The 23,522-nt window shown below is 39.0% G+C and overlaps 1 protein-coding gene across 11 annotated transcripts in view; it reads left to right on the top strand.

The window, feature by feature from the left end:
• The window catches only part of LOC107271443 (sn1-specific diacylglycerol lipase alpha), a 33,616-nt gene that overhangs the window by 4,364 nt on the left and 5,730 nt on the right, over positions 1–23,522 (top strand). For 9 of the 11 annotated variants that reach the window (XM_015747509.2, XM_015747468.2, XM_015747459.2 and 6 more), the window contains 11 exons: positions 16,899–17,110; positions 19,543–19,644; positions 19,762–19,948; positions 20,153–20,237; positions 20,441–20,769; positions 20,865–21,060; positions 21,132–21,320; positions 21,389–21,679; positions 21,761–21,990; positions 22,148–22,171; positions 22,574–22,706. In XM_015747509.2, coding sequence (XP_015602995.1) covers positions 17,011–17,110; positions 19,543–19,644; positions 19,762–19,948; positions 20,153–20,237; positions 20,441–20,769; positions 20,865–21,060; positions 21,132–21,320; positions 21,389–21,679; positions 21,761–21,990; positions 22,148–22,171; positions 22,574–22,706 — 1,866 coding nt within the window. In that variant the 5' untranslated portion in view covers positions 16,899–17,010. The remainder of the gene's footprint in view (positions 1–16,898; positions 17,111–19,542; positions 19,645–19,761; positions 19,949–20,152; positions 20,238–20,440; positions 20,770–20,864; positions 21,061–21,131; positions 21,321–21,388; positions 21,680–21,760; positions 21,991–22,147; positions 22,172–22,573; positions 22,707–23,522) is intronic. The other 2 variants (XM_015747486.2, XM_015747500.2) reach the window with 1 other exon arrangement.

Genomic DNA, 23,522 nt, shown 5'->3' with positions numbered 1-23,522 from the left:
TACGCCATTTTAGATTCACTTTTATTATTTTAATTTAGTCTTAGCCACTTTTGTTGACACTTTCACCCTCGTCATTCATTCCCAATTGACTTTTCACAGTAGCAATAAATCCGATTGCCGTTTCTGCAGGTAGACTTCCCTCTCGGCGAAAGGATAATCGCGGATACGTAACGCGTGCGGTTAATTGGTAGGAATTAATTTACAATACTATCATCAAGTAAATGGAATTTTTAATTTCAATCGACAGAGTAAGGAGACACTCATTACGCAAGATCCCAATATAATTAACGTGCGAGTGAAATTGAAAAATACATCGTCATTTTCTTTTACTGAAGGAACCAGGTGTCCTCTCCGCTTTTTTGCACGTGGCAATAGCTCCCTATTGTTCGTTACCCTTATTTCGCGCTAATTGCAACCACCTGCGTAACGAATCGACGACCCCTTTTGTTTCTTTCCTTGGTCAAATGGAGGGTCTAAGGGAGTTCGTTTGTAGATAGGTTTAACGTACCTTTTTAGGTCCTAGGTAAACCAGTTTTCCCTTATCTAACAGCCATGCGAAACTCTTTCCATCTCCTGGCTAAACAGACAGCGAACGGTCCTCCGTTGTGGATCGTCAGCATTCACTCTTTAGATCTACTCTAAATTTCTGTTCTTCACAAATAGACAGGTAGGTAACAAAGAGAGAGAAGAAAACCGAGAGTCCACCTTCCTCGAGCATAGAGCCAGTATACCGAGACTCGTAAAAGTGTCGATAAGCAAAAAGAATTATACGTTTCTACCCATCATCCAGCTAGTTTATTTGTAACATAGAATTTTTTGAAAAATAACATTTCTATGGTCTCGATAGCTACGTTTTTGGGATACAGCACGAATAATAAGAATCGTTAAAAAGTGTCGCGCACGCTACATGAAAACGTGGTGTTGCGTTTAAGGGCGCAGGAAGCACTAGGAAAAGCGGCCTTTAAGGATCGATATGTCCACGTGCAACGCGTAACGTATTCTCTGTGAATGACACTCCTCGCGCAGTGTTGCCTATGAATCAGCTAAGGCCAATCCCCAACTACTTCGTAGCCCTACTTGCCCTTGCAGGCTTATTGCGTCCCCTGACCTCTTTGTCATAGAAATTCACGTCGTTTCGTAACGCGCCCCATATTGCCACGAATATTCACACATGAAAATAGACGGTAGACTTATCCCATGATTATCAAATGTTATCGTCCAGGTTCAAACGCAGCAATGTTTATTTACGTAGTTACATACTTTCTCGGCTTTGCGGTGAGACATTAAGCTTTACGCTTTACGGTATTTGCATTGAGCAATTGCGCCCTGATGCTCCTCTTCTATACGAGTTATGAATAGAAACTGCTCCCTCGGCGAACACGCATATAGAGCGTTACGTCGATATAGCGATCGCACGCGAGCCTGCCACGGGGATAGGATCGGCTGGATTTTACCTGCGTAGAAAGATTTACATCGAGGTTTTTCTAAGTGCATCCCTTCGATTGCATTGTTTCTAATGCATTTCGCTCCGAAACGTATTTCGCTTTGAGTCGTTTAACGGACCGTCGAGAACGTCCTAATTAATTAATGTCAGTGTAAAGGTTGGCAGACACAGTTAAATTATATTTTTGGAGTCGCACTTTGTTTAGTTGGCTTCTGCGCCAACTTTTAAGTAGGTACCTATACAAGGAATTAGAAAGAAGATTCATGAGATTATTCTTCTAGGATTGACGCGGTCGCCTATTTCTTCGGTCTCTGCTATTTCACTTTATGAGAAGTATCATTTTCTTATTCAGCCACTGGCTATCTGTCGCTTCGGTATCTTCATCCGGTGTCTTTTTTCGTCTTTTGCTATCGCTGCTGCGGCTTTCCGAGTTTCCTCTTCGGTCTCTGCAGTTTCTCTGTCTAGTATCTTTGATTTCTCTCTTGGGTCATTTTTATTCTTCTCGTCGCTCTACACTTTCTCTTTCCAGTCTTGACACAGCACTATATGGAATATTTTCAAAAAGTATTGTCCGACATATTTTCGATCACATAATATCGAATACCAATGTTTGAGTAAATAAGGGGCAGCAAGCTTTCATAAAATGTTTATTAAAAATGGCAGATTGCTTATCCGATATGTAAGGTTCGGGTTATATAGTTGTCAGGGACTATTAGTTATAAATAAAAGACATGGGTAATATATATACGTATATCGTATTTTATATTTCTAGAGGGGTATTTGTGTACTGTACAATTTCAAGGTTCACGCCAGACTGCCCTCGTCGGACACCGCAGCGATGTCATCAAATTGAGACGTAGTGGGGATAACTTTCGGGAGTCGTCTTTATCCAATAGAATTTATTCCTCGCATTACAGATATAAAACGTAAAGACAAAGTAATCGGCAAAAAAACTTCCACAGATACCGAGCGGCACTTCAAGCTCCGCAAAGTATCACGCCTACCAGTTTACATGTAATGTGTAAGTTCTGACGCATCGTACATTATTGAATTAATCACACATTTTTGTCGCATACCCACGTTCTTTGACGTTTCACACTGTTTGCCTATAATAATGTCCTAGTTACGTAGCAGCGGTTAATATTTTCCAACCTGCTCGATTTTCTCGTACAAAGTTTTTTAATAGAAATTTTCGTACCTCCATCACAATTAACGCGATCCATACAGCAATCGCGTGACAACCATCAAATCCGACGGATACGTTTAAGCTGAGCTACCCTGTACACGAACGTGCGTTTCTGAATAATGGCTTCCAATCGTCATACCTTTGTGAACTGTCAGCCATCTAACGTCAAGCGTATTGATGAAGTACCAGACTATTGAGGAAGTACGACCCGTAATCAATAACAAGTACGAGAGACGGCAATCGAACTTTCTGACTGGCTAAGGGACATAGTTCAAGATGAAAGGTTATAAATCGAATAAAGATGTCAAGACAAAAATACAGGAAGCATGCAAGCGCATGGAAAACAACAGAAGTAGCTGCATTATCTGAGAGTGCACGGTTCTGGTATGCACGCGACAAATGGTTCTACTTCATCTTCCACGTGAGTGACCTGTATACAAATGGCACACAAGCCTCGAGAGAGGTGTGTCATATAACCTCTTCTCTTTCTACCATGCAAGCTACGTATCTACGTCGAGACGAGGTATTATGTATACCTATGTAGATCCATTATGTAGAGCCACGAGTACGTAAAGGATGTCATATATTGTTTTTGCATGGCACTCGAGCGTAACACCCGGGCCACTGGATCTTCCGTATCCATAGGGTGAATTGTTTGAAGGATTTAAGAAGAGTGAGTGTTAGGGACGATTTGAAGTATCATTCAGTGCTTCGTTGCTTAAAGAGTCTGAAGGGTAGGTAGGTATGTACATACGTATGTATCCGAAGGTTTAAATTCCAGTGTAATTACGTGAATATAACGATGCTCTCCTAGTCCGTACGATTAACCTGCACGAAACATGCCGATTTATGTAGGTCGTGATTTTCCTGAGATCTCACTGGTAAATTGTGCTCATCGCTGGAGGAATAGAGTTCGTGTGAATATTCCGATTTGAAGTTGCTAAATTGCAGGTTGCTTCGTACATGGCTCGGGATTGCTTGGTGATAAAGTTGTGATCAGAATCGTGTCGGTTGGCAATTATCACTAATCATCATAATGGTTGGAGTTGGCTTCAAACTATAGAACAATTTTGGCACTGCAACGTTATGCGATGGAAGTTCTTTGTCATTTTTGCAGATATTTAATACCCAGTCATTTTCTCTGGATCTTATCAGCTCTTGACTTTTGTGGCTGATTTCAATATCCAGTATGGTCAATTTTATTCGTGACCTTTGAACTTTTCTTTTCAGGCAACTTCTCGTTGCTGAACTTATACGCGTAGGATTTTAGCGCTACACGAACTACGGTAAATAATTGTAAAACGTGATAGAAGAAAAAAACGTTACTTGAACTTCTTGGTGATTGCTTCAGTCTACCAATTTATTATTCCATGTTTGAAACTTGGAAATCATTAACGTCAATTACGGCTTGAACTTTGACATTTTTATATTTTAGGAATTAAGGGGTTAGGCTACTGTGACCAGCGTCGAAACAGGCTAATTTTTGGAAATTTATTTCGGAAAAACTACAAATACAATATTTTTAATTTTTTAATATGTTTTTATGTATAACTTAACACTAGAAAGATTGAAACTTAGTATATGTATATATCTATATTGCCCAAAGCAGTCAAAATGACTGCATTGTGAAAGAATAACTAACGTGTAAAGAAATTTGTTTAAAATTAATTTTTAATATTTTTCATATTATTTACAGTTGTATACTTCTATTCGACATTTCTTTCATGAATTTAAGGCGCAGAAGAAATAAAATAAACAACTTGTTAGAACAAGTATCACTGCATAAAGATTCGAATAACAAGTACTACTTCAGCTTATTGAGCAACTGCAACTCATCAAGTATACGCCCAAATCGACAATTTATCATGTACTTGTATGTTATCATGTGACGATAATCGAAAAAAAATGAAAACTGTTATTTCAATACAAAGCCGAACTGGTCATATAAGAAATTTACTCAATTCAATAATAAGAGTCATTTGATTATTTAAAATTTCCCAAGCAGTCACAATAACTGCTTTTGGGCAATGTAGGTATAACACATATATATATACCGGAAATGAAGGAGGGGGGAGTTAACTACAATTATTAATAAACGCATTTATATGTTGTACAAAAAATCACAAAATTCTAAGAAATTGTGTCATTATATACATAATTGTTTTTCTAATTGAAATTAAAAAGCAGTCAAAATGACTTCCGTGGGCAATCTAGTACTATGCTGATATTGATTTTTTAACGCGTTTCATAGTTCATTAGAATTCTTAATCTTCCAGACTAATTCTTTCAAACTGATACTTTTTATTCACATCTTATAAAATACTTTTTATGTCTGGAGAAAATATCCTTGTCCTCGCTTTATCCGTTTACAAGGCTTTCAAAAATTGTCATTCCATTGCCGATGCTAAACACTTAAGATTCGAGTAGGAGTGTTTACATCATATTATGGATGCTCTTAGGGGTTAGGAATATCGTAAATTTTATAGGAGGATAATTCAATGCGTCCTTACACACAATAATAAAATATCGATGTCAGCGATATCTCATGGGACTTGAATAAAAAAGAGTATAGGAACACGTAAATCGCTTACTATCTGACATGAGCGTTACATAAGGTTTGTTATCGCTTTACAAGGTATTTCGAAAGTGGGAGAACGAGAAGAGGAAAATGAGTATGATACATATATTTCACGACTTGATCGTAATTAATCACGTGCCGTACATTCATTGTTTACTGTGATCATTTGAAACGTCCGCTCGATATCTAGAAGGATGCTGGGACACATAATTTCACTTGGAACTTTCGAGGAATTCCCACAAAACGCCCTGGCATTCTTCTGACAAGTCTAGATTAGGATAAAATGTTTCCTTGAAAGACTCAGACCGTCGTCCCATGATTATTAAAGAACATGCAATTGCGTAATAGTTTTATTCCCAAAAGACATTAACCTTCTTCACAGATATATCCATACAATGATTTCATCCGGAATGACCTTTGTACTTGGAAACAGATAACATTGGAATATGGCTAATAATTATTCATTGAGTTCTCGTAATGAAATTTAATTATAGTTCAATGAATAATGTCAAGGATTCATACAATAGATTTGTCCGTTATCAATCTTCCTGTTGATAACTAACGTAGAGTTCGATTCAAATTTCAACGATTGAGTCTCGCAGATAGTTTGACCTGAATACACAGCGAATAATTTCAACGAAAGTGCACACTCGGTCACTCATTTTCTTTTGACGGAGTAAATTTTTGCATTTTGAATTTCGCGGTCTACGTGCAGCGGTGAATATTGATCTTGTACCACTGGGTGCCAGTTGGGATACGAATGTCAGCGCTATCTTTCCTTACCTAAGATACCAATTTGATTTACATGGCCTGGGGAAACTTGTCTAATAGATCAATCTGTTAGATCGTGTGATTGTTGGGACAAAAAATGTATCTGGTGGTACAGAAAACTTCGTTTCGAAGATACGAAACTTCTAACTTTGCTTGGCTCTGACATTTATGCTGACCTCTTAATAGTGTGCGGAGCACGTTGATGGACTGAAAGTCTCGGAGTGGGTTCGAGAAATACGTAATCAGTCAAAAAATAGAATCCGCTTCTATTCTTTCTAGTCGCGTGAATCAGTCTAATTATTATTTTTAACACTTCCGCTTTTGAGTAGGTTTACGATTTGCGTCCAATTCGCCATGAGGTACTACATCGCTTTCATTGCAGTTGTAATCTGGATAATTATGGTTGAACGGACCTTGAAGTTGGTGAGTAATGTCGCTGGCGTCGAGACACCTCACACGTGTATACGTCCCGTACAGAAAGTTTTCAACGGCAAACGAGCCTCTGTGTTACACTATATTTCCTCGTCAGATACTTCACGCTAATTATAGTGACGACCCGCTTTGTAAAATATATACGTACGACCTTAGAATAGCCCATTTTCATACTGGGTTCAGATAAAGTCTATGCCTAGCGACTTTCCTTAGAGTTCCATTAAAAAATTACATTACCAGGCTGGAATAACATACGACAATATATTATAATTTCTAATCATTACACGACGTGTGTACGTAACGCCGAAAATTTAACTGCCAATCACACCCTTACGTATATAAGGAATCCAATGGCTTCTTATTCGAGATAAAGATCGCATTAAATTTTACTAATCGTCTTCAACGACACTTGGACAAATTCTCATGGCTCCTAAGTGACCTAGTGAAAGATCTCACGCTGAAGTGGGATGTAGGAAAAAAATAGCTGTAAGAACAAAAAAATATTTGACCGTAAATTGAGATTTGTTAGCGATCATAAATTTTTCTTTCCAAGAAATGTCTGTTATATACTTGGCCAGTTTCCCGTGTTATATATACTACGAATTGCCATCTGCACAGTGAACTTTAAGAACACCTAAACGAATAGTGTCTAGGTCCACGGAATGATAACTCGGATGAATGTGCTATAACGTGACTGAGCTTTGTGGAATGTTTTTTTTACTAGCTTTTAAAAGTATTACTTCGTTAAAAGTTTGATCAAACAGTTCCGTGTGTTACTGTATATTCGAACTTTGGACTTTACCAATTTATACCACTAATGAGTCTCCTTTTTACAATATTTATACTTTTCAAGTCAGATCGTGATAGAAGTATTTATAATATTTAATTATAGCTATAGTTTTGAACAGGCTTGTACCAGCTACCTGTCGCTCTTTTAGAGCTTCCCACTGGCTGCCAAGTCTGCTAGGTACGTTAGCAGGTTTTTAGCACTGTAAGCACCAATGCTATATAACGTGTATATATATATATCATATAGGTATACCTATAGGAACCAACAGAGCTTTCTTTCTCTGCCTATATTCAACCAACCGACTGCTGGTGCTTTAACGAGCATACAGACATTTAGTAGTTTTACATTAAAAAATAATTACGAGTTATACATATATGAGCATAATATCAAAAGTCAATACGTGTAAACCAAAGACAGATTATATTCTTTCGAATGAGAGTGTATCCCGAAGAGGGGCTATAAAGGAACCTTACGAAACTCTCTAATAAATTTCGAAAATATGTAATCCGATGCAGAACCTGGACCAGGGATGGAACGTGCAAGGATATAAAATGGCAGAAGGGTCGACGAAGATGATTGCGAAATCAATCTGAGAGGGTGGCTGAAAGTGGGTTTGTTCTTTATGAGCTTCAGGATTGGATGGTTGGTATATCTGTTAATAATTTAGAGGAAGGTTCGTCTGGTCTTCTTACCATTTTTCCCCTCCTCCTCCTTCTCTCCCCCTCGATATTCTTTTCTCCCCGAAGCACGTTCTGCCATAGAAAACAATCCGGAAATCGTGCAGATGACCGATCCAGCATATTCCAATGTATCAATGAAATTGGGAATTTCAGTGTATAGCTGAGGTAGAATACAATTTTTTTTCATTACCAAGGGTAATTTTACACTCACCATATAACCCTGGCTGAACGTTAACGTGCAGATGGGGTAAGGACCCCCTTAGCAGTACAGCACGATGCAAATGTTGCTGGGTGAGATTACCCTTCGCCTACCACTCCCTACGCCGATGTCCCTTTTGCCTTGGCGTTCACTTCCAACCTCCCTTCTATTTCGTCAATTGCACGAGGTGAAGCAGAGAAGGGTGTATTTTGGGGTTGGAAACCCCTCCCGCTGCGATAAATGGCCCTTTGTCTCTCAGGCACGGTCACCCCTGCAAGTATGGCATATATAACTTTAAATGCTCGCTGTAATAGTTTATGCGATCTCACACCTTATAAATGTTTAACATAACAGTTTGGATTTTTTCGTATATCCTCGTAAACTAAATTTTCGCATATTTATTTAACTATAATCGGATATTTGATAACACAAGAATACATCATGGAAGGTATATGCAGTTGGCTGTACTGAGGGAAATTAACTGCTGAGTGGTATCGACGTTTGGATTAGTGCAATCACTTACAGATGATATCTACTGCCTGGACTGTACGTGTTATATATATACGCGTATCTACCATATGAAAGGAGATAGAGAGATACGACTATATGCATATACTTATACATATATTACAGCGATCTTGTACAGTAACGAAATTCACTTGGGCTAGCTAATACAAATACTAGAGAAGTTTTGAGGCCAATACCAGAAATACTTTGCTCGTGCCACTGCGCGAATAATCGAATACCTTCGAGTAGCAACGGCACTTTGGAATTGAAATTCGAAAAGGGTAAGATATCTTTGCTGGAATTTGCGAGACGTCTCCTTGGTGGAAGTTAGACTTGTTGGACTGATTTATTGTCGCGACAACAACATATTAAATATCCCCGTTCAGTTATATGCTTTTGAAGTGACTCTTGGCGAACAGATTGACGTATATTGGTTAGAAAGTTAATTTTTTATTTATTAATCAATTGTATATCTGTATTTATAACATAGATTGTCTTTGAGAAATTTGGGCTAATTAGTATGCGGATACGCAATAGGGATTGATTAATATTTTATTTAGCCATGTTTATCGAACGAACAGTTTTCTGAACATTGTCAATTTTAACGTCGAGATTCAATTTAACTTTGATAATAAAATATCGCATGGTTAACCAGCATGGTTTACACGATCCTTTTGCTTCCTATCGTAACGCGTACACGTGTACCTGGTTTACCGTATAGAAATTCAGCACAGCTGGAACACGCATTAATTCGATAGCGTGAATTGTCGTGTATTACGTAAATATATATTTTATCAGTAATCCCGTATGGCCTACGAGACAACTTTTTGTTTATGGGAAACGTCACAATAGAGCTGTAACTTTTGCATGATTATTTCACGTGCAACGTTACTACGGGAAAACGAGACAATGTTGGTTAGTCTTCTTCGCAAGGATTATATCGAAGAATCATATTAATGATCCAATATAACTTGGTAGATACTTTAAAGTTTCATTCAATTCTATGCTAATTGATGACTCAAGTAGTCGCCATTACTTCGTTTTACAACTAACAATAAGTACATAGAACGCCACTATGCTGGTGAAGGATAGCAGATACTTTTGTGGAACCTCATCGTCTGAAATCTTGTTTTATTTTTTTTTTTTATTTAGTCTCATCCATTTCGCAACGCACTGCTCCACCGGTGGTGTGGCCAGAAAAGAACAGAGGAAGTCATGGAACTGCTATGAGCATCCTATCGGATATCAATTTTATCAATTTGGTTATAACCACACTGACACGTCGTGTAACTTCCGGCCCTCTTTCGAGACAATAGATGCATCGATAATCGAATTTATCGGTTGATTGGCTCAAAAAATCAAACGTAACGAGTCATTTCTATAAATTTATTGAGGTCGATAACTTCCACATTGACTCGACTCGATTAAGATTAATTGTGTGGATTCAGCGATTTTGTGGTTACCGATTGCATCAGCCATTTGCATTATCTAAATCGATCTTCTACGCTTTTCTTCGGCTACTTAGATATTTTTTATATCTATATTCATGTGTGCCAAGTCATTACTTTTTTTTTTAGTATATCAAGATTTATAAGTGGCAATAGAATTGATATCTATCATCTATCACGTTCATCTCCATTACTCAGTTTGCGATGCTCTTGAAGAAAAGTGGAGAATAAGCTGGATGCTGGTGTTTGTTGCTTTTATAAATATCGAATGGACAAGACTAGGGGAGATCCGATAAGATCCCTACTATCGGAAGAGAAGAGAAGACCCACTAGACCAAACTTTAGTAGCCACCAGGGAGCGTATCTACTTTCGAAATATATATATATATATATATATATATATATATATACAGTCGAATTTCAAGGATCGTATGTTCAGTACTACTTATACGTCACAAGGTCTTTATGAACCTTAGACACCATGTGTGAGAGATAGTCTGCGGGTTACTCGAACGCTTTTACGCGGTTAGTGGGGAAACTGGGTAGACAGCATGACATCCATCTTCGCGAAGACATTTATTTACGACATATTCTTCAGTATTGTATCTACCATGTGATTTTTGAACTTTGAAGCGCGAAATGCTTGTCCTACTTCATATACGATTCTTTACTGCCGATTGGATTTTTCATACCTCGGTTCATCGGTATGCTGCAAACTTGACGTAGAAAAATATCATTTCACATTTATGGGACTGTTAATAAAATTCTGCTTTCAGGATCTTCCTGGCTAGGTAAACTGACCAAGGAATATCTGTAACGTTCTCGGAGTCATTTGCTGGCGAGAGCTATGAAAAGAAAGCTAACCTTAATCCTTAATCACGCTCGTGGGACTCTGGGAGTTCTTTGTTTTAAGTTAACTAATTCTATTAGACCCTTAACGTACCGCAATTGAATCGATATTACACAGATAGTGACTCATGCTTTGGAACTTGATCGGTTCTTTCACTTCCTTTAATTATTTTATTCAATAGTCGAACTGATATGCTCGTAATATTCGTATGGATTAGAAGGGTATTGACTGAATAACTATTTGTGATACCTATAACGATATTTATTCAATGATAAAGATAACTTAGGTTATACTAACTTTGAAGCTTTACGAAAGAGAGATTACTCACACGATAGTAGCGTTTTAAGCACGACTTAATTAACGGGTAGCGATATAGCCAGTATGGCATCCAGCAACGACTAATCATCCTCTTCGCTGCTACCTAGACGTTGTAGCTTAATTACTTTCGCTACGGCAGTTAATTCGGAATCTGATTCATGAGGGACGAGTGGATGAAAGCTCCAATTTCGAAATGAGCATGGCTAATAGGACTGGCTGAGCACAGGTAGTGCTACCTTTCAAGGCGTTCAAAATAAATGTCGTCCTGGATTACCCTAAGGTTTCGTTCATACGTTCTCTTAACGTATCTTAACAAAAATATATTTATCTTCGTGACGTTTTCATTTCCTAAGGATTTCTTTTCCTTCTTCACTTTTTCACTATGCTGGAATATCTTCGCGACCCTACTCACACATAGGAACTACCGACAGCAGATTCGACTGTGCCGAAAATGAGTTCGTCCTTACTTTCAGCAGGCCTAGTGAAGTCATTTGCTCGCTCCTCAGTTCCGGTATGCCACCCTTGTCCGACAGTCTCCAGCGAGGAGTGGTATCGGCAAAAACTCGGCAGACTCCCTTACCCGGAAGGAATACAAAAAATCTTGGAAGGGTCACCAGAAATTAAAAAAAAATACACCCTCTTTAAATAACCCTATTGAAATTTCAGTCTAATTCACATCCGCGTTGATTATTGCTCAGAGAAGCTTATTGATTACCACGAGCATCTCTCGATGGTACAAAAAGTCGTTAAGCCCTATCATCAACGTTAGGGTTGGTTCTTAATATCGTGCGCTGTTAGACCAAAGATAAGGAAGGACTCTGTGGCTAACCTAAATGTCAAAGGTCACCGGGTTTATTATACCTCTGTACTTTTTTCCTCGGCCTGGCTTATAGTGCTCGTTCTTTCGAATCAGTCTGTAGTGTCTCTCTAGATTAACTTTGGACCAATATCCTCTTCTTTTTAGTATTATCAGCAAATAATAAAAAGATAAAGCTAAGAGTAAACTGGTGCTTCGATCTGGTGATGCAAAAATCGACTTCCGGATGCATCGCACGGAGAAAAAATTGTCTTTTTTGTTTCTTCTCACGTTATCACAATTGACAGGGAACAATAGAATAGGGCGTGAACTTTACTTTCATATTTTATGAGACACTTTAGCAAACTCTCGACTGTTGAAGAAGTTTTTTGATTTTTCATTTTTAACTACGAATGAAAATTATTGCATCACTTATAGCATGGCTACTTCAACCTGCAGGTATGTACCACGTGCTACTTGACGTTCTTGCGTTAACGGTAAAGGGCTAGTTCACACCAACCCCTCTCATTCTTCTTGAAAACGACACTGAGCTCATCCTCTTGAAATTACGCTTTCAAATTCATTTCCCAGTAGAGATGTGCAGTTACTGGTTGGACTCTTTAGAGAACCCTATAGGGTAGGAATAGTCAACATCTATGTCTATGTGCATGACCTTGGTACAGTTTATTAAGGACTTTGCTACTTTCGCAACAAAATTCACCCAGTAACACGTTTATCGTATTACAAGACGTCGAACAAGAAAATTTGTAAAAACTTTTTAAAACAATGTTAGTCAATGTTCTATAACCTAATGCGCGCTTACGTAATACAGAAAACGACGAAAAAAAATTATAAGGGTTCTTAGCACGAAAAGTAAAGCAAGTACCATTTTAACCGAAACAAAGGCTTATACCCAGAATACATACGTAGTGCTCCAATTAAAATGAAAAAAAAAACGTCATGAATAACCGTCTAGTTAATACGCTATTTTCGTTTGGTCAACGAAACGCGATAATTTCTCAAAAGTGTAAGAGTCCAAAAAAAAGTGTCTGCAACGAGTGGAAGTTTTCACTCTTCTCGAGGCACGTTGTCTATTCGTAGAAATGCCGTTGGCAAACGCTTAAGCGTCGTCGCTCCTTCGTTAAGACACTAGAGGTTTGCAGCACGTCGCGCCGCGCGGACCGAGCAGCCAAGCAACCAGAGAAAACAAGGCTGAGCAAAGTATATGCGCGGCGTATAGGAAAGTAAAGGAGCGTGGCCCACGGAATGGCGTGGAGGACCCGGTACAAGGTAAATCGATACGGACCACGCAGCAGCCAAGGCTGACGGCCCTTCGTTTGTCGTCGTCGTCGTCTCCACTTTCGACTCTGCTTTTGCTCTGTTCTGTTTCGCTTTCCTCTACTCCATTCTATTTTCCCATGCTCTACCCTGCGTTCTCCCACGTTACGCTCTATTCGACCCTACAGTATTCCCTATCCTTATCCATCTAGCGATAGGAGACAGCACGTTGACAAAGCACGACGCAAAACAATGAATTAAAATTCCCGCGAATGTTTGCCGCGTTATCTCAGCGATTTTATCACCGAAATAATGGTCGCTGCTTTAAATTTATAGCGTGGATCGACGGTATAGTCAATTGAGGTATTAGTGACTTTACGCAGACGCTATAGAATCATTTTCGAGGTTATTACTCGTCGTTATACGAGTCAACCTGGCATTTTGTACGTTATGAACGATCGAATCGATAAGGGCGAGTTTTATCCTCCGGCGATGTACCCGGTAGATTCTAGCAAAATTTATTCCGTAGGTTTCATCGGTTCCTGAAAATTGTCTACGAACTACACCGAGAGGGATGTTGTCACCAGACGTTGTAATTTTTCTTGGAAATCATAGAAAGGCGATAGGCACACTTTTGCTTCTACGGTATCCTAAGCCTAATCTTCTCCCTATACACCCCTTATAAAATTATTATACTTCATCGATCAGTTTGATACTATAATAATACCGAATAATTTATTCAGCTTATTTCAAACATTCTCACCTCGTGGCAAAATTCAACTTGTGAGATTTTGAGATAGGTACTCGCGAGGGCCTTAAACCTCACGCTACCTACCCCACGATCTGTCCAAAGCTTTTGTAGCACACATCCGCTCTCATTCTATCTCATGGCTGCCTCAATCGCCCTCGTATTCTCGACCCCCAACGATATCTCCTTCATCCTCGCACCCGTCACAAATCGGACCTCTCTCACTCACTTTCTACCTCCTTTTTCATTCCTCCTACACGTTCACAGCCCAGAGCTACGTCTGACCCTGCAGGGTAGCGACCACCGAGAAATCGAAAGTGTACCACTCACCGATCACCGAACCTTTAGCCTGTTTCACTTTTCAACCTCACAGTATGGAGTAACCTCTTAGCATACAAAAAATGGGTGACAAATGTACATTATATTATTCGCACAGATCTTCAATGATATTTTTATCGCCAACCAACCGACTAGACATTCTAAATAGATCGATGCAATAACACATGTTCTAAGTATGTAAGATAAGACAATATTTTGAGAATAGATGGCATGAATGAGAATGACGTATCTACCCTGATCTTCGGTTATCTTTTCGCTTATTTCCTTGAATTTCAAATTTTTTTTTTCCACCCCCAAGCAATCATCCGGAACATTTGATGAATGGGCAGTCTTGGACCCAGTCCGAACTAGGTCAATAGTGTTGCTTGGTTGGGAACCTTCTTCCTTTTTCTTGTTACATTCTGCTACCCTCTTATACCGCCACTACGACAGAGGGTATGCTAGCTGGCTGGACATGGAATCCTAACCTAACAAATGACAAGGTATATAAAGGAAAAGACCTTTTGTCATCGTGCGAGTACAGCATCTCAACTCAGCCATGGTTTCTGATGCCATGGAGCAGCTTATCCCCAGACAGAAAGCTACGGGTGAGGTGGGGCATTTTTTAAAGAAAGATGAAGTATCCTTACTGGACCTGGTAAGGACAATGAGTGGCTCGAGAATATCTGAATCGTATCCAAGTTTATCAGGACACATCTCACATTTATAATTGACGGACTTTTGTCTAGACACTATGCGATCGCCATGCCGTTATTTATACATATACGATATTTATTTATGAACTTCTCTCTTATCGATCAGCCGGAAGCTACGGAAGCGAAGAATCGGGTCACGGTAAATTTACCTCGTGACGGCCGATTGGCTTTAGCTTTTTTTTTTTTCGTATGTCTTGATTCCCATCTAAACTTGATATGCCGTTTATTAGCTTCAGACTTGATTAAACAAAAGACTAACAAATATTTTTTCTTGTGAGAAAAATCATTAAAATACACGTTGACAGAGAACTTACGTATTTTCAATTGAATCGAGACAAACTTACGAAGATCTGTGTCGTAAGAACGCTCCGAAATTGTTTTCCATGTCACTTAGTAAAATCGAGCATCCGATAAAGAATAACAGTTTTTGAAATTTATATGGCACGATACAGTTACGTAAAACACATAATATTTATAATGAATAAAGTCCCAGTTATGTAATATAATATTATATAAGCATTTATTCGCTATAACGTAACTTCCACTTTACCTCGAAGTTCTACCGTTAATCATCTGCCAGCGACTGGCTGTAAATTTTATGAAAATTCAAACCGGACTCACTATAAATCACTCGATTCGTTCCAGCAATCCAATGGTAAAAATCGTATTCGAAATCACCCAGCAATTATCGGATTGTCACTTTTACGCTTATTTTCCAAAAGGCAGGAAGAATCATCTCGTCCCAAGCTAATATAATACATAGCTGAATTCTATGAAAACGAACACAGTCTCGTTATTCGAGGACAGTAATGTTGACAGAGTTCCCATAAAATGCTTTAAACTATTTTTATGTAACGAGTGTCTCTTCTGCAAACATAGGGCTATAACTAGACAAAAGCAGCTACTAGGGAATTCGTCAAATTGATAGTACACCATAGGAAATTCAATAGAACCTTAGATGCCCGTCGAGCATGTCAAGCGCATATATCTTGTTGGAAATAGTACCCTTGGGTATGCGGTATGCAGCATCGTCAAAACTGTCGCCTTCCTCGTAGTCCATAATCCGTCTGCAATATGTATAAGAATTAGTAAGCGGGTATCCCGATATATATCCATGAAAAATATGAAAAGTTTTCTGAAAATTTCAGGACACGTCATATAACCTATAAACTGTATACGTACTATAATGTAGTGTCTCTGAAAAATCGCCGTGTAATTCTGTAGAATTGAAAGGTTCGATTAATCTCCCATGGCACCTAAAGATACGAGTGTCGCCTCCAATTGGAATTAAATGAAGTGACATTTGAATGAATCGTTATACGCACGTACATTCGTTTACGTGAAATATCCGAAATGCCTGGCAAAATGATAGGATTGAATTATAGCTGCAATTAAGAATCAATATTAACACGTACCTCGTGTGCCATTTATAATTTAATATAAAACTAACATATAGTTTATCTTATTTCTCGTATCCGTCGGATATTGTTTACCGCGGGTGATACAATTTTATTGATTACAACGATTCGAAAATTATATTTATTTATATGTATATATCTTTATCATATTTATCATCGAATATTTTTCATCTCGTTGCTAATGATACATGGATTTCAACGAGACTGGGTACAGACTGCTCAATGGGATTATCAGTTTAATTAATACGAGGTGCAATTGGGATTTCAAGCTTGCGTCATTATACCGGCTTTATGCTAAGACGCTTATAATAGTCGTAAAAAAATTTTCATAGTAACTTGCGAAACACGTTTTTTCAGCTTCATTTCATGTTTTTTTTTTTCAAAGTGTAATTCATCACTCGCTTTTTTTTGTTTCTTTCAGGGTTATCGTACTGAGTGTCCTACTGGGTATCCTAGAATGGGATCGCAACGTAAACTGCATCTTTCTCCTGTGGGAATACGTCTTGGGATACCTGGCCATTTTCCTAGCATCTATGACCGTCGAGTTTTCCATGTGTGTCCTGGCAACAAGAGGAAGTATCCTGGATACTGCACCAAGAGCGCCAATGCAGTATCTACTCTATCTTCGATTGTGTACGTCATTTATTTTATTTGTCTATAAATATCCACTCCTTTCTCGTTTCCCTAAAGCATCGAAAAAACAATAATTATGCATATGATCATTTCGGTGTGAATCATAATTATATTTTAAAAAATATCGCGCGACAAATTTTTATAAACACTATGCTCATGGTTTTTCAAATCGTACGCGCTTGCTGGTACTCCTATGACTGATAAAATATGATAAGACATAGCGTAGAACAAATTTTACGTAAGAGGTCAATGTCTCTCATTTATATTTTTTGATAGGGCAATACACACGTTACTAATCTATTCCATAAAGTACCAGTGTAACGTCTCGACATTCCTTGACATTTACTTTTCTTGACCTACCTCACGTTTTACTTAAGGTCGACACTCTATTTTACGAGATATCATCGTCATCCGGAAGAAAAGTTATTTAGTGAAATTATCTTTTATTATCGTTTATCATCGGGAAATGATTGGGTCATTATGAATGTACCAAGTGATATGAGATATTTGATGATTATTATGTATTTCGTTTATTTAATCGCGGAATTTCTTCTTATATTTTAATCGTAATATTACGTGAAAATTTCCTTTGTGATAGTACTAATGTTAATCTATGAATTTTTACTATAATCTTCTTGTGCGGATGCTTTAATGAAAATTCTGTACCGGTTCAGAAGGTTCAACCGGAGGCTTTTAGTCAGTGACGTAACTCTTCCCTGTGGAGCTTTTCCGATTTTCTTCAAGCGAGGGACGAATATTAATAAGAGCCCCAGCACACCCTTAAGTTCTCGCCCTAATAAACGACCACTCGTAGGGATGGCACGACTGAGGGCTCACCAACGCTTCTTATCCAAGTATTGCCCAAGCGAGCAATTTTGGTTTGCAAACGATTTATTCCACAAAACTTAGCCTACTAGGTCGTCATAGTGATTATTTTGATGAAAATTTCAATAGAATTTTCCCCTTACACTAATTTTAATAGGTTTATTGATCAGTCCGATGGAAGCTAAGGTGGAGCGAATTGTCACTTGAAAATGAAATTCGTGTCAGACAAATGACGTAAAAATGTCACGCAATTGCTTAAATTGAAATTGTAAGTACTTTTTACAGTTCAGTGAAAAAACATTTTATTCAATCCTCTTAGTTTGTATAATTATCGTTATCAAGGTTACTAAGGATCGATTTGATCTTGAAACGCTTTCCAATGATATTTTTGAAACCTTGTTTTATCATCAGATAAATATATTTCCATTGAAGTAATAATACAATACAGGGGATATAAACGCAAATATTTCAAAAAGATTTTCAAAAAGTAATAACAAGATCAACTCTCGTACCGTTTATTTTCATGATCACCTAGACGCTAGCTTCCTAACCAGCAATATTCCCATAGGATTTCTTTGACTGGCTCCAAGTACCGCCACTGTCTGGTTTCAAGATTTTACACTATTTTACGATTTGTGCAATGACCTACCTACAAGAGTCGTCATGTGCAATCATTTTTCCGATCACGTTCCAGACGGTAGTTATGTGTATATATCGCATAGGAATAATCGATCTTCAGTACCTACAACCATGTACTAAAATATTCCGTTTACTTCCCCATCTCTCTTTACCTTCTTTTCAACTTTAACGGACTCATCATTACTTTAGAGAAATTTGCCAAATTCCTGAACACTCGTGTTGGCTATATGTATACATACCTAGATCTAATACCTAAGATACTGAAAATAATACAGATAGTGTCGATAACAGTTGTCAATTATATGGTTTATAATACGTTTCGATTTGTGTCCAAATGTCAAGTTCGATATCATTACCTCATATCAACTAAAAATCTTCATGGGCAATAGACAAAAGAATCTAGAATTCCGTGCACAGTAATACGTCTGAATCAGTCTGAATCGAGTCCAGGTTGTACATAGAGGCAGAGACTACGGGGAATGTCTGTAGCACCAGGGAGCCAATTGTCTTTCCGATCACGTAACGTTGATTGGTCATTGCTGGGGGTAACAGCCCCCTGTTGTTCTACCGTTCGACCCTCGAGCTCTTTCTTCTTGGCTTTCAGAAAAGTTGCACTGCTTTAACCGCCACATCCCTACACTTCAACTCTGCTGGAAGCATATACTGTGCTTCTTGCTTGATTTTCAAACTTTAAGATTTAGCCCTGTAAGAGAGCGAGAAAAAAGTACAAACAGTAAGAAAGTTTAAGGGATAAGAGCATAGTATATTATCCTCGTTTCGCACGGTACTATGGGTATTATGATAGGGAAGCTTGCGAAAGCACTTGTATTTCCCGTAAAAGCTTACTCAACGTTTGCCACACGGAATACAGATTGGTGTTCCTTTTTTAAGCCAATCTGGTTCGAATGACTTGCGATCATAATTTTTTTTTTCAAAAGTTCACTGCTTTCATGTTTGCTTGTTCACAGTTTTATTACTCGTGGAGGCAGGATGGCTGTGCGCTGGTGTCACTTGGCTTACTTTTTTCTATCAAACCTGTCCTGTGGATCAGGTCAAGGATTTCATCCTGGGTGAGTCTTCTCAGCTTCCGGATGTTATCGTACTTGTCGAGTTGGAAAATAGTTTGGCTCGGCATGTGAGTACTGATGCGGATGTCGAGAAATCGTTAACATATTTTGACTACGCAGGTCTCGTCATATCGAACTGGTGCGTCCTGGCGTCCGTTATGGTGACTGTCTGGTGCACGTACGACGCCGCGGGACGTTCCTGGGTCAAGATGAAGAAATATCAGCGCAGCATGCGGGAAGCCGAGTCTCGTGGGGCTAGATTACACTATAAACGCAGCGGCAGCAGGAACAGAAATTGGCGACAACGGTACCCTCTGACGTTCATCCAAATCGTAAATCCCAGATCGACTGACAGCCATGAGATCTTGATTGAGATTTTATATCATTCGAGAGATACCCGTTGCGCCATACTCACAATATTCTCCTTACTCTAATGGAATCTTATCTCTTGTCTGAACGTTCTTTGGGATTTCTTAAAATAGACTTAGTAATGAAAAATGAATGTTTTCAGAAAAGTTATACGTGCCTACCAGGACAGCTGGGATAACAGGTGTCGTCTCTTGTTCTGCTGCATGGGCAACTCCGATCGAAATAGAGTAAGTGCAGTTGCCCACGAGTATTACTTTCTAACTGCAGGAAGTTGCGCCACAACTTTGCTGCTTGGCAGCCCGGAAAGGACTGTATCGTTCACACGGTACAGAAGTTGTGTGATACAAGTCCATAGATCAAGAATAATCCCGTGTACGGCAACGATAATACTAATTTTACTTTAGATTTCGATTTTCTGTTTCCCATTTAGAATTCTTTTTCGGACATCGCACGGCTTCTCAGTGACTTCTTCAGGGATCTCGATGTCGTCCCGTCGGACGTCGTTGCCGGTCTGGTCTTATTACGTAAATTCCAGAAGATCGAAAGAGAGCTCATCGTGAAACAACGTAAAAATGATACTTACGAGTTCCTCTCCGGTGTGCCAATTACACCTCGTACCAAGTTCTTGTCCTTGACTGAGGATGGCGATTTGGGACACTTTCAGTTGACCATTCATTATATGCACTTTGCCCTTGCTGCCTACGGCTGGCCGTTGTTCCTACTCAATCATTCTACTGGTCTCTGTCAGTTGTGCACCAGGTGATCATTCTTCGACATCCTCCTAAGCGAGAAGTCTGTACTGACTTCCGTCGACAGGTATGAATTAATCATGATCATCATTTATTTTTTTCTAGATTACGATTTAGCTGCCTCTCATGTCGGAATCACGATGACGATGCCACTGTCGTCGATGACAATTGCTGTCAATGCAATTATGCTGCTCTTAGGAAGATTGTTCAAGTTGGGGAGGTCGATGTTGTTTATGCGACCTTTCACGTAGACGTCGCTGAGACGCCATTCTTTGTCGCCCTCGATTATTCCAAGAAGAAGGTAATTCTTTTTATGGATGCACTTGCTTCCATTTGAGGTCATCCGTTTCTATGCTCGCTTCATTTTCGTAGGTGGTAGTCAGTATACGTGGTACTTTGAGTATGAAAGACGTATTGACCGATTTGAATGCCGAGGGCGAAGTATTGCCACTGTCACCTCCAAGAGATGATTGGCTTGGACACAAAGGAATGGTGCAAGCGGCCGAATATATACGTAAAAAATTATGCGACGAAGGTATCATCACAAGAGCTCTGGCAAAGGTAAGTAAATAAAAGCTTGCACGAACTGGAAGTTCACTCTTGAGTGTTATTACAATGACTTTTCTCAGGATCCCGCGAGGGGCACTGACCAATTTGGATTGATCCTAGTTGGTCATTCCCTTGGTGCAGGCACAGCTGCAATTCTAGCGATACTCCTGAAGCAGGAGTATCCTGATCTTATGTGCTTCTCCTATGCACCACCTGGAGGGCTCTTGAGTATGCCTGCGCAACAGTACAGTCAGGAGTTCATAACCTCTGTAGTGGTTGGGAAGGACGTAGTTCCCAGGATAGGGCTCAGACAAATGGAGAGTCTCAGAGCAGATCTCATAAATGCTATCAAAAGAAGCGTGGATCCAAAGGTAACTAATATCAAAGTGATAATATAGGCAAAACTCTGTATATTTGAGATCGTTATGATCGATAATAACACTTTTCTCCAGTGGAAGACTATAGCGTGCTCCGTGATGTGCTGTGGATGTGGATCAACGCCTACTTCAGCGGCTAATCTTGAAGCTGGAGGATGTATCAGTGAATATCAGCGGGATAAGGATCTGGCTAGATCACAGGGTGTTTTACCTAGTGACTCGAGTATAGCACTGACTCTTCATAGACCACTCTATCCGCCTGGTCGAATCATCCATGTCGTTCGACATCATCCCAACAAGGGCGAGTCAGTATATTTGCAATTCGCATAATATTATATCATTAAATTCATGTAAGAAGGATCTTACTAGGCTCCAGGATATCTCGGAATATCTCCAAATTTTTATTTAATTGACGCCGTGTACGAGGAGAATCAATTAATACAATATGTTTTCATTTTATAGGAAAAAATATGAATCCCGTTGGAGGTATGTGTTTTTTTTTGTCGGAATGCTGACACTTTCAGGGATACGTCTGGGGAATATTGCATCTTGGGGGTGTAGGCGCATGTATATTGGGTCTAAAATATTCTTACTGATGTACACGTTATTCTTCCTCTGACTTTACGTCTAGTTCCGACTTCTCTGTTGCTACAATATACAGACGTATACATACATCTATAGTACCATGTAGAATATATGTGGTGGGGGTGCATGGTGGAATATGAAAAGACATTACACTAAACAATAGTTTCTCAAGAATTATTTATAACGTGCGATAAGCTGTAGATCTGTGCTAAACTTATCGCAAATATTTATTAAATAAGTGATACACCCGTTAACGCAAATAAAATCTGTTGCTTGACGATGACTTTTATTTGAAAATTTCAGGCAAATTTTGCGAAAACGAGAACCAGTGTACCAGGCGCTCTGGGCTGGTCCTTGCGACTTCGATGAAGTCCTTATCAGTCCAGTGATGATCCAGGATCACATGCCTGATACCATGCTTAACGCACTTAACAAGGTAAGCTTAGCTGCGACAGCCACCAGACAACCGAGAAAAGTTCATACCCCGGTTAGCCGAAGTCCCTCGGTTAAACCAGGACTCTACGAACCCTTGGAGGAAGCTATAGACGGGCCGGAAATCCTGAGGGAAGAAATCGAGGAGAAACGTCACGTTAAGTTAGTAACGAGTAACGGGAAGCACGACGACGCTCGCGATAATCTCGCTAGGAATTATGGGTTTACTGGGGAACCGAATTCTGAGATCAATACCATATCGGTTGTCGTCGACATAGAGATGCACGCGGATAAGGATACGCAACCTTCATCAAATTGATCGATAAACTGAAAGACACGAATTAGGCTTAGATATTACAAAACATTTGTGGGCACTGGAGCGTCATTCACAAACTTGAATTTTTAACGAGCTAGAAGAGGCCATAGAATAAATCAAAAGAGGAATCTGTATAGAACCTCGAGTATAGGACTGAACCGATAAATCGAATCTAATCATTTATAAAACTTAAGAAAATACATTATCTGTAGATCTGCTTCCAACTAGATTAGTTTTTCTTTTTTTAAGTTCTACTTCTTACAAAATACAGTACCAATTCAATACAGTATTGATAATTTAATATACAAAAAAGAGAATTAGGCATATTTTAACTTAAGTTATTTGAGTTTTTCTTTCGAGAAAAACGGTCAAGGTATAGACGTTATTTTTCGAAGCAAGGGATGCTTTTTAAACTTTCTGACGTAATAAGAATATGGTTATCTTTTTGCTTATGCGATGAACTCTGTTGAAAACAGTTCCTTGAAAACTTGCCATATAACTACA

This window comes from Cephus cinctus, unplaced genomic scaffold (assembly GCF_000341935.2).
Source record: "Cephus cinctus unplaced genomic scaffold, Ccin1 Ccin1_scaffold0080, whole genome shotgun sequence".
Taxonomy (NCBI): domain Eukaryota; kingdom Metazoa; phylum Arthropoda; class Insecta; order Hymenoptera; family Cephidae; genus Cephus; species Cephus cinctus.
This window is presented reverse-complemented; position numbering and strand designations above follow the sequence as displayed.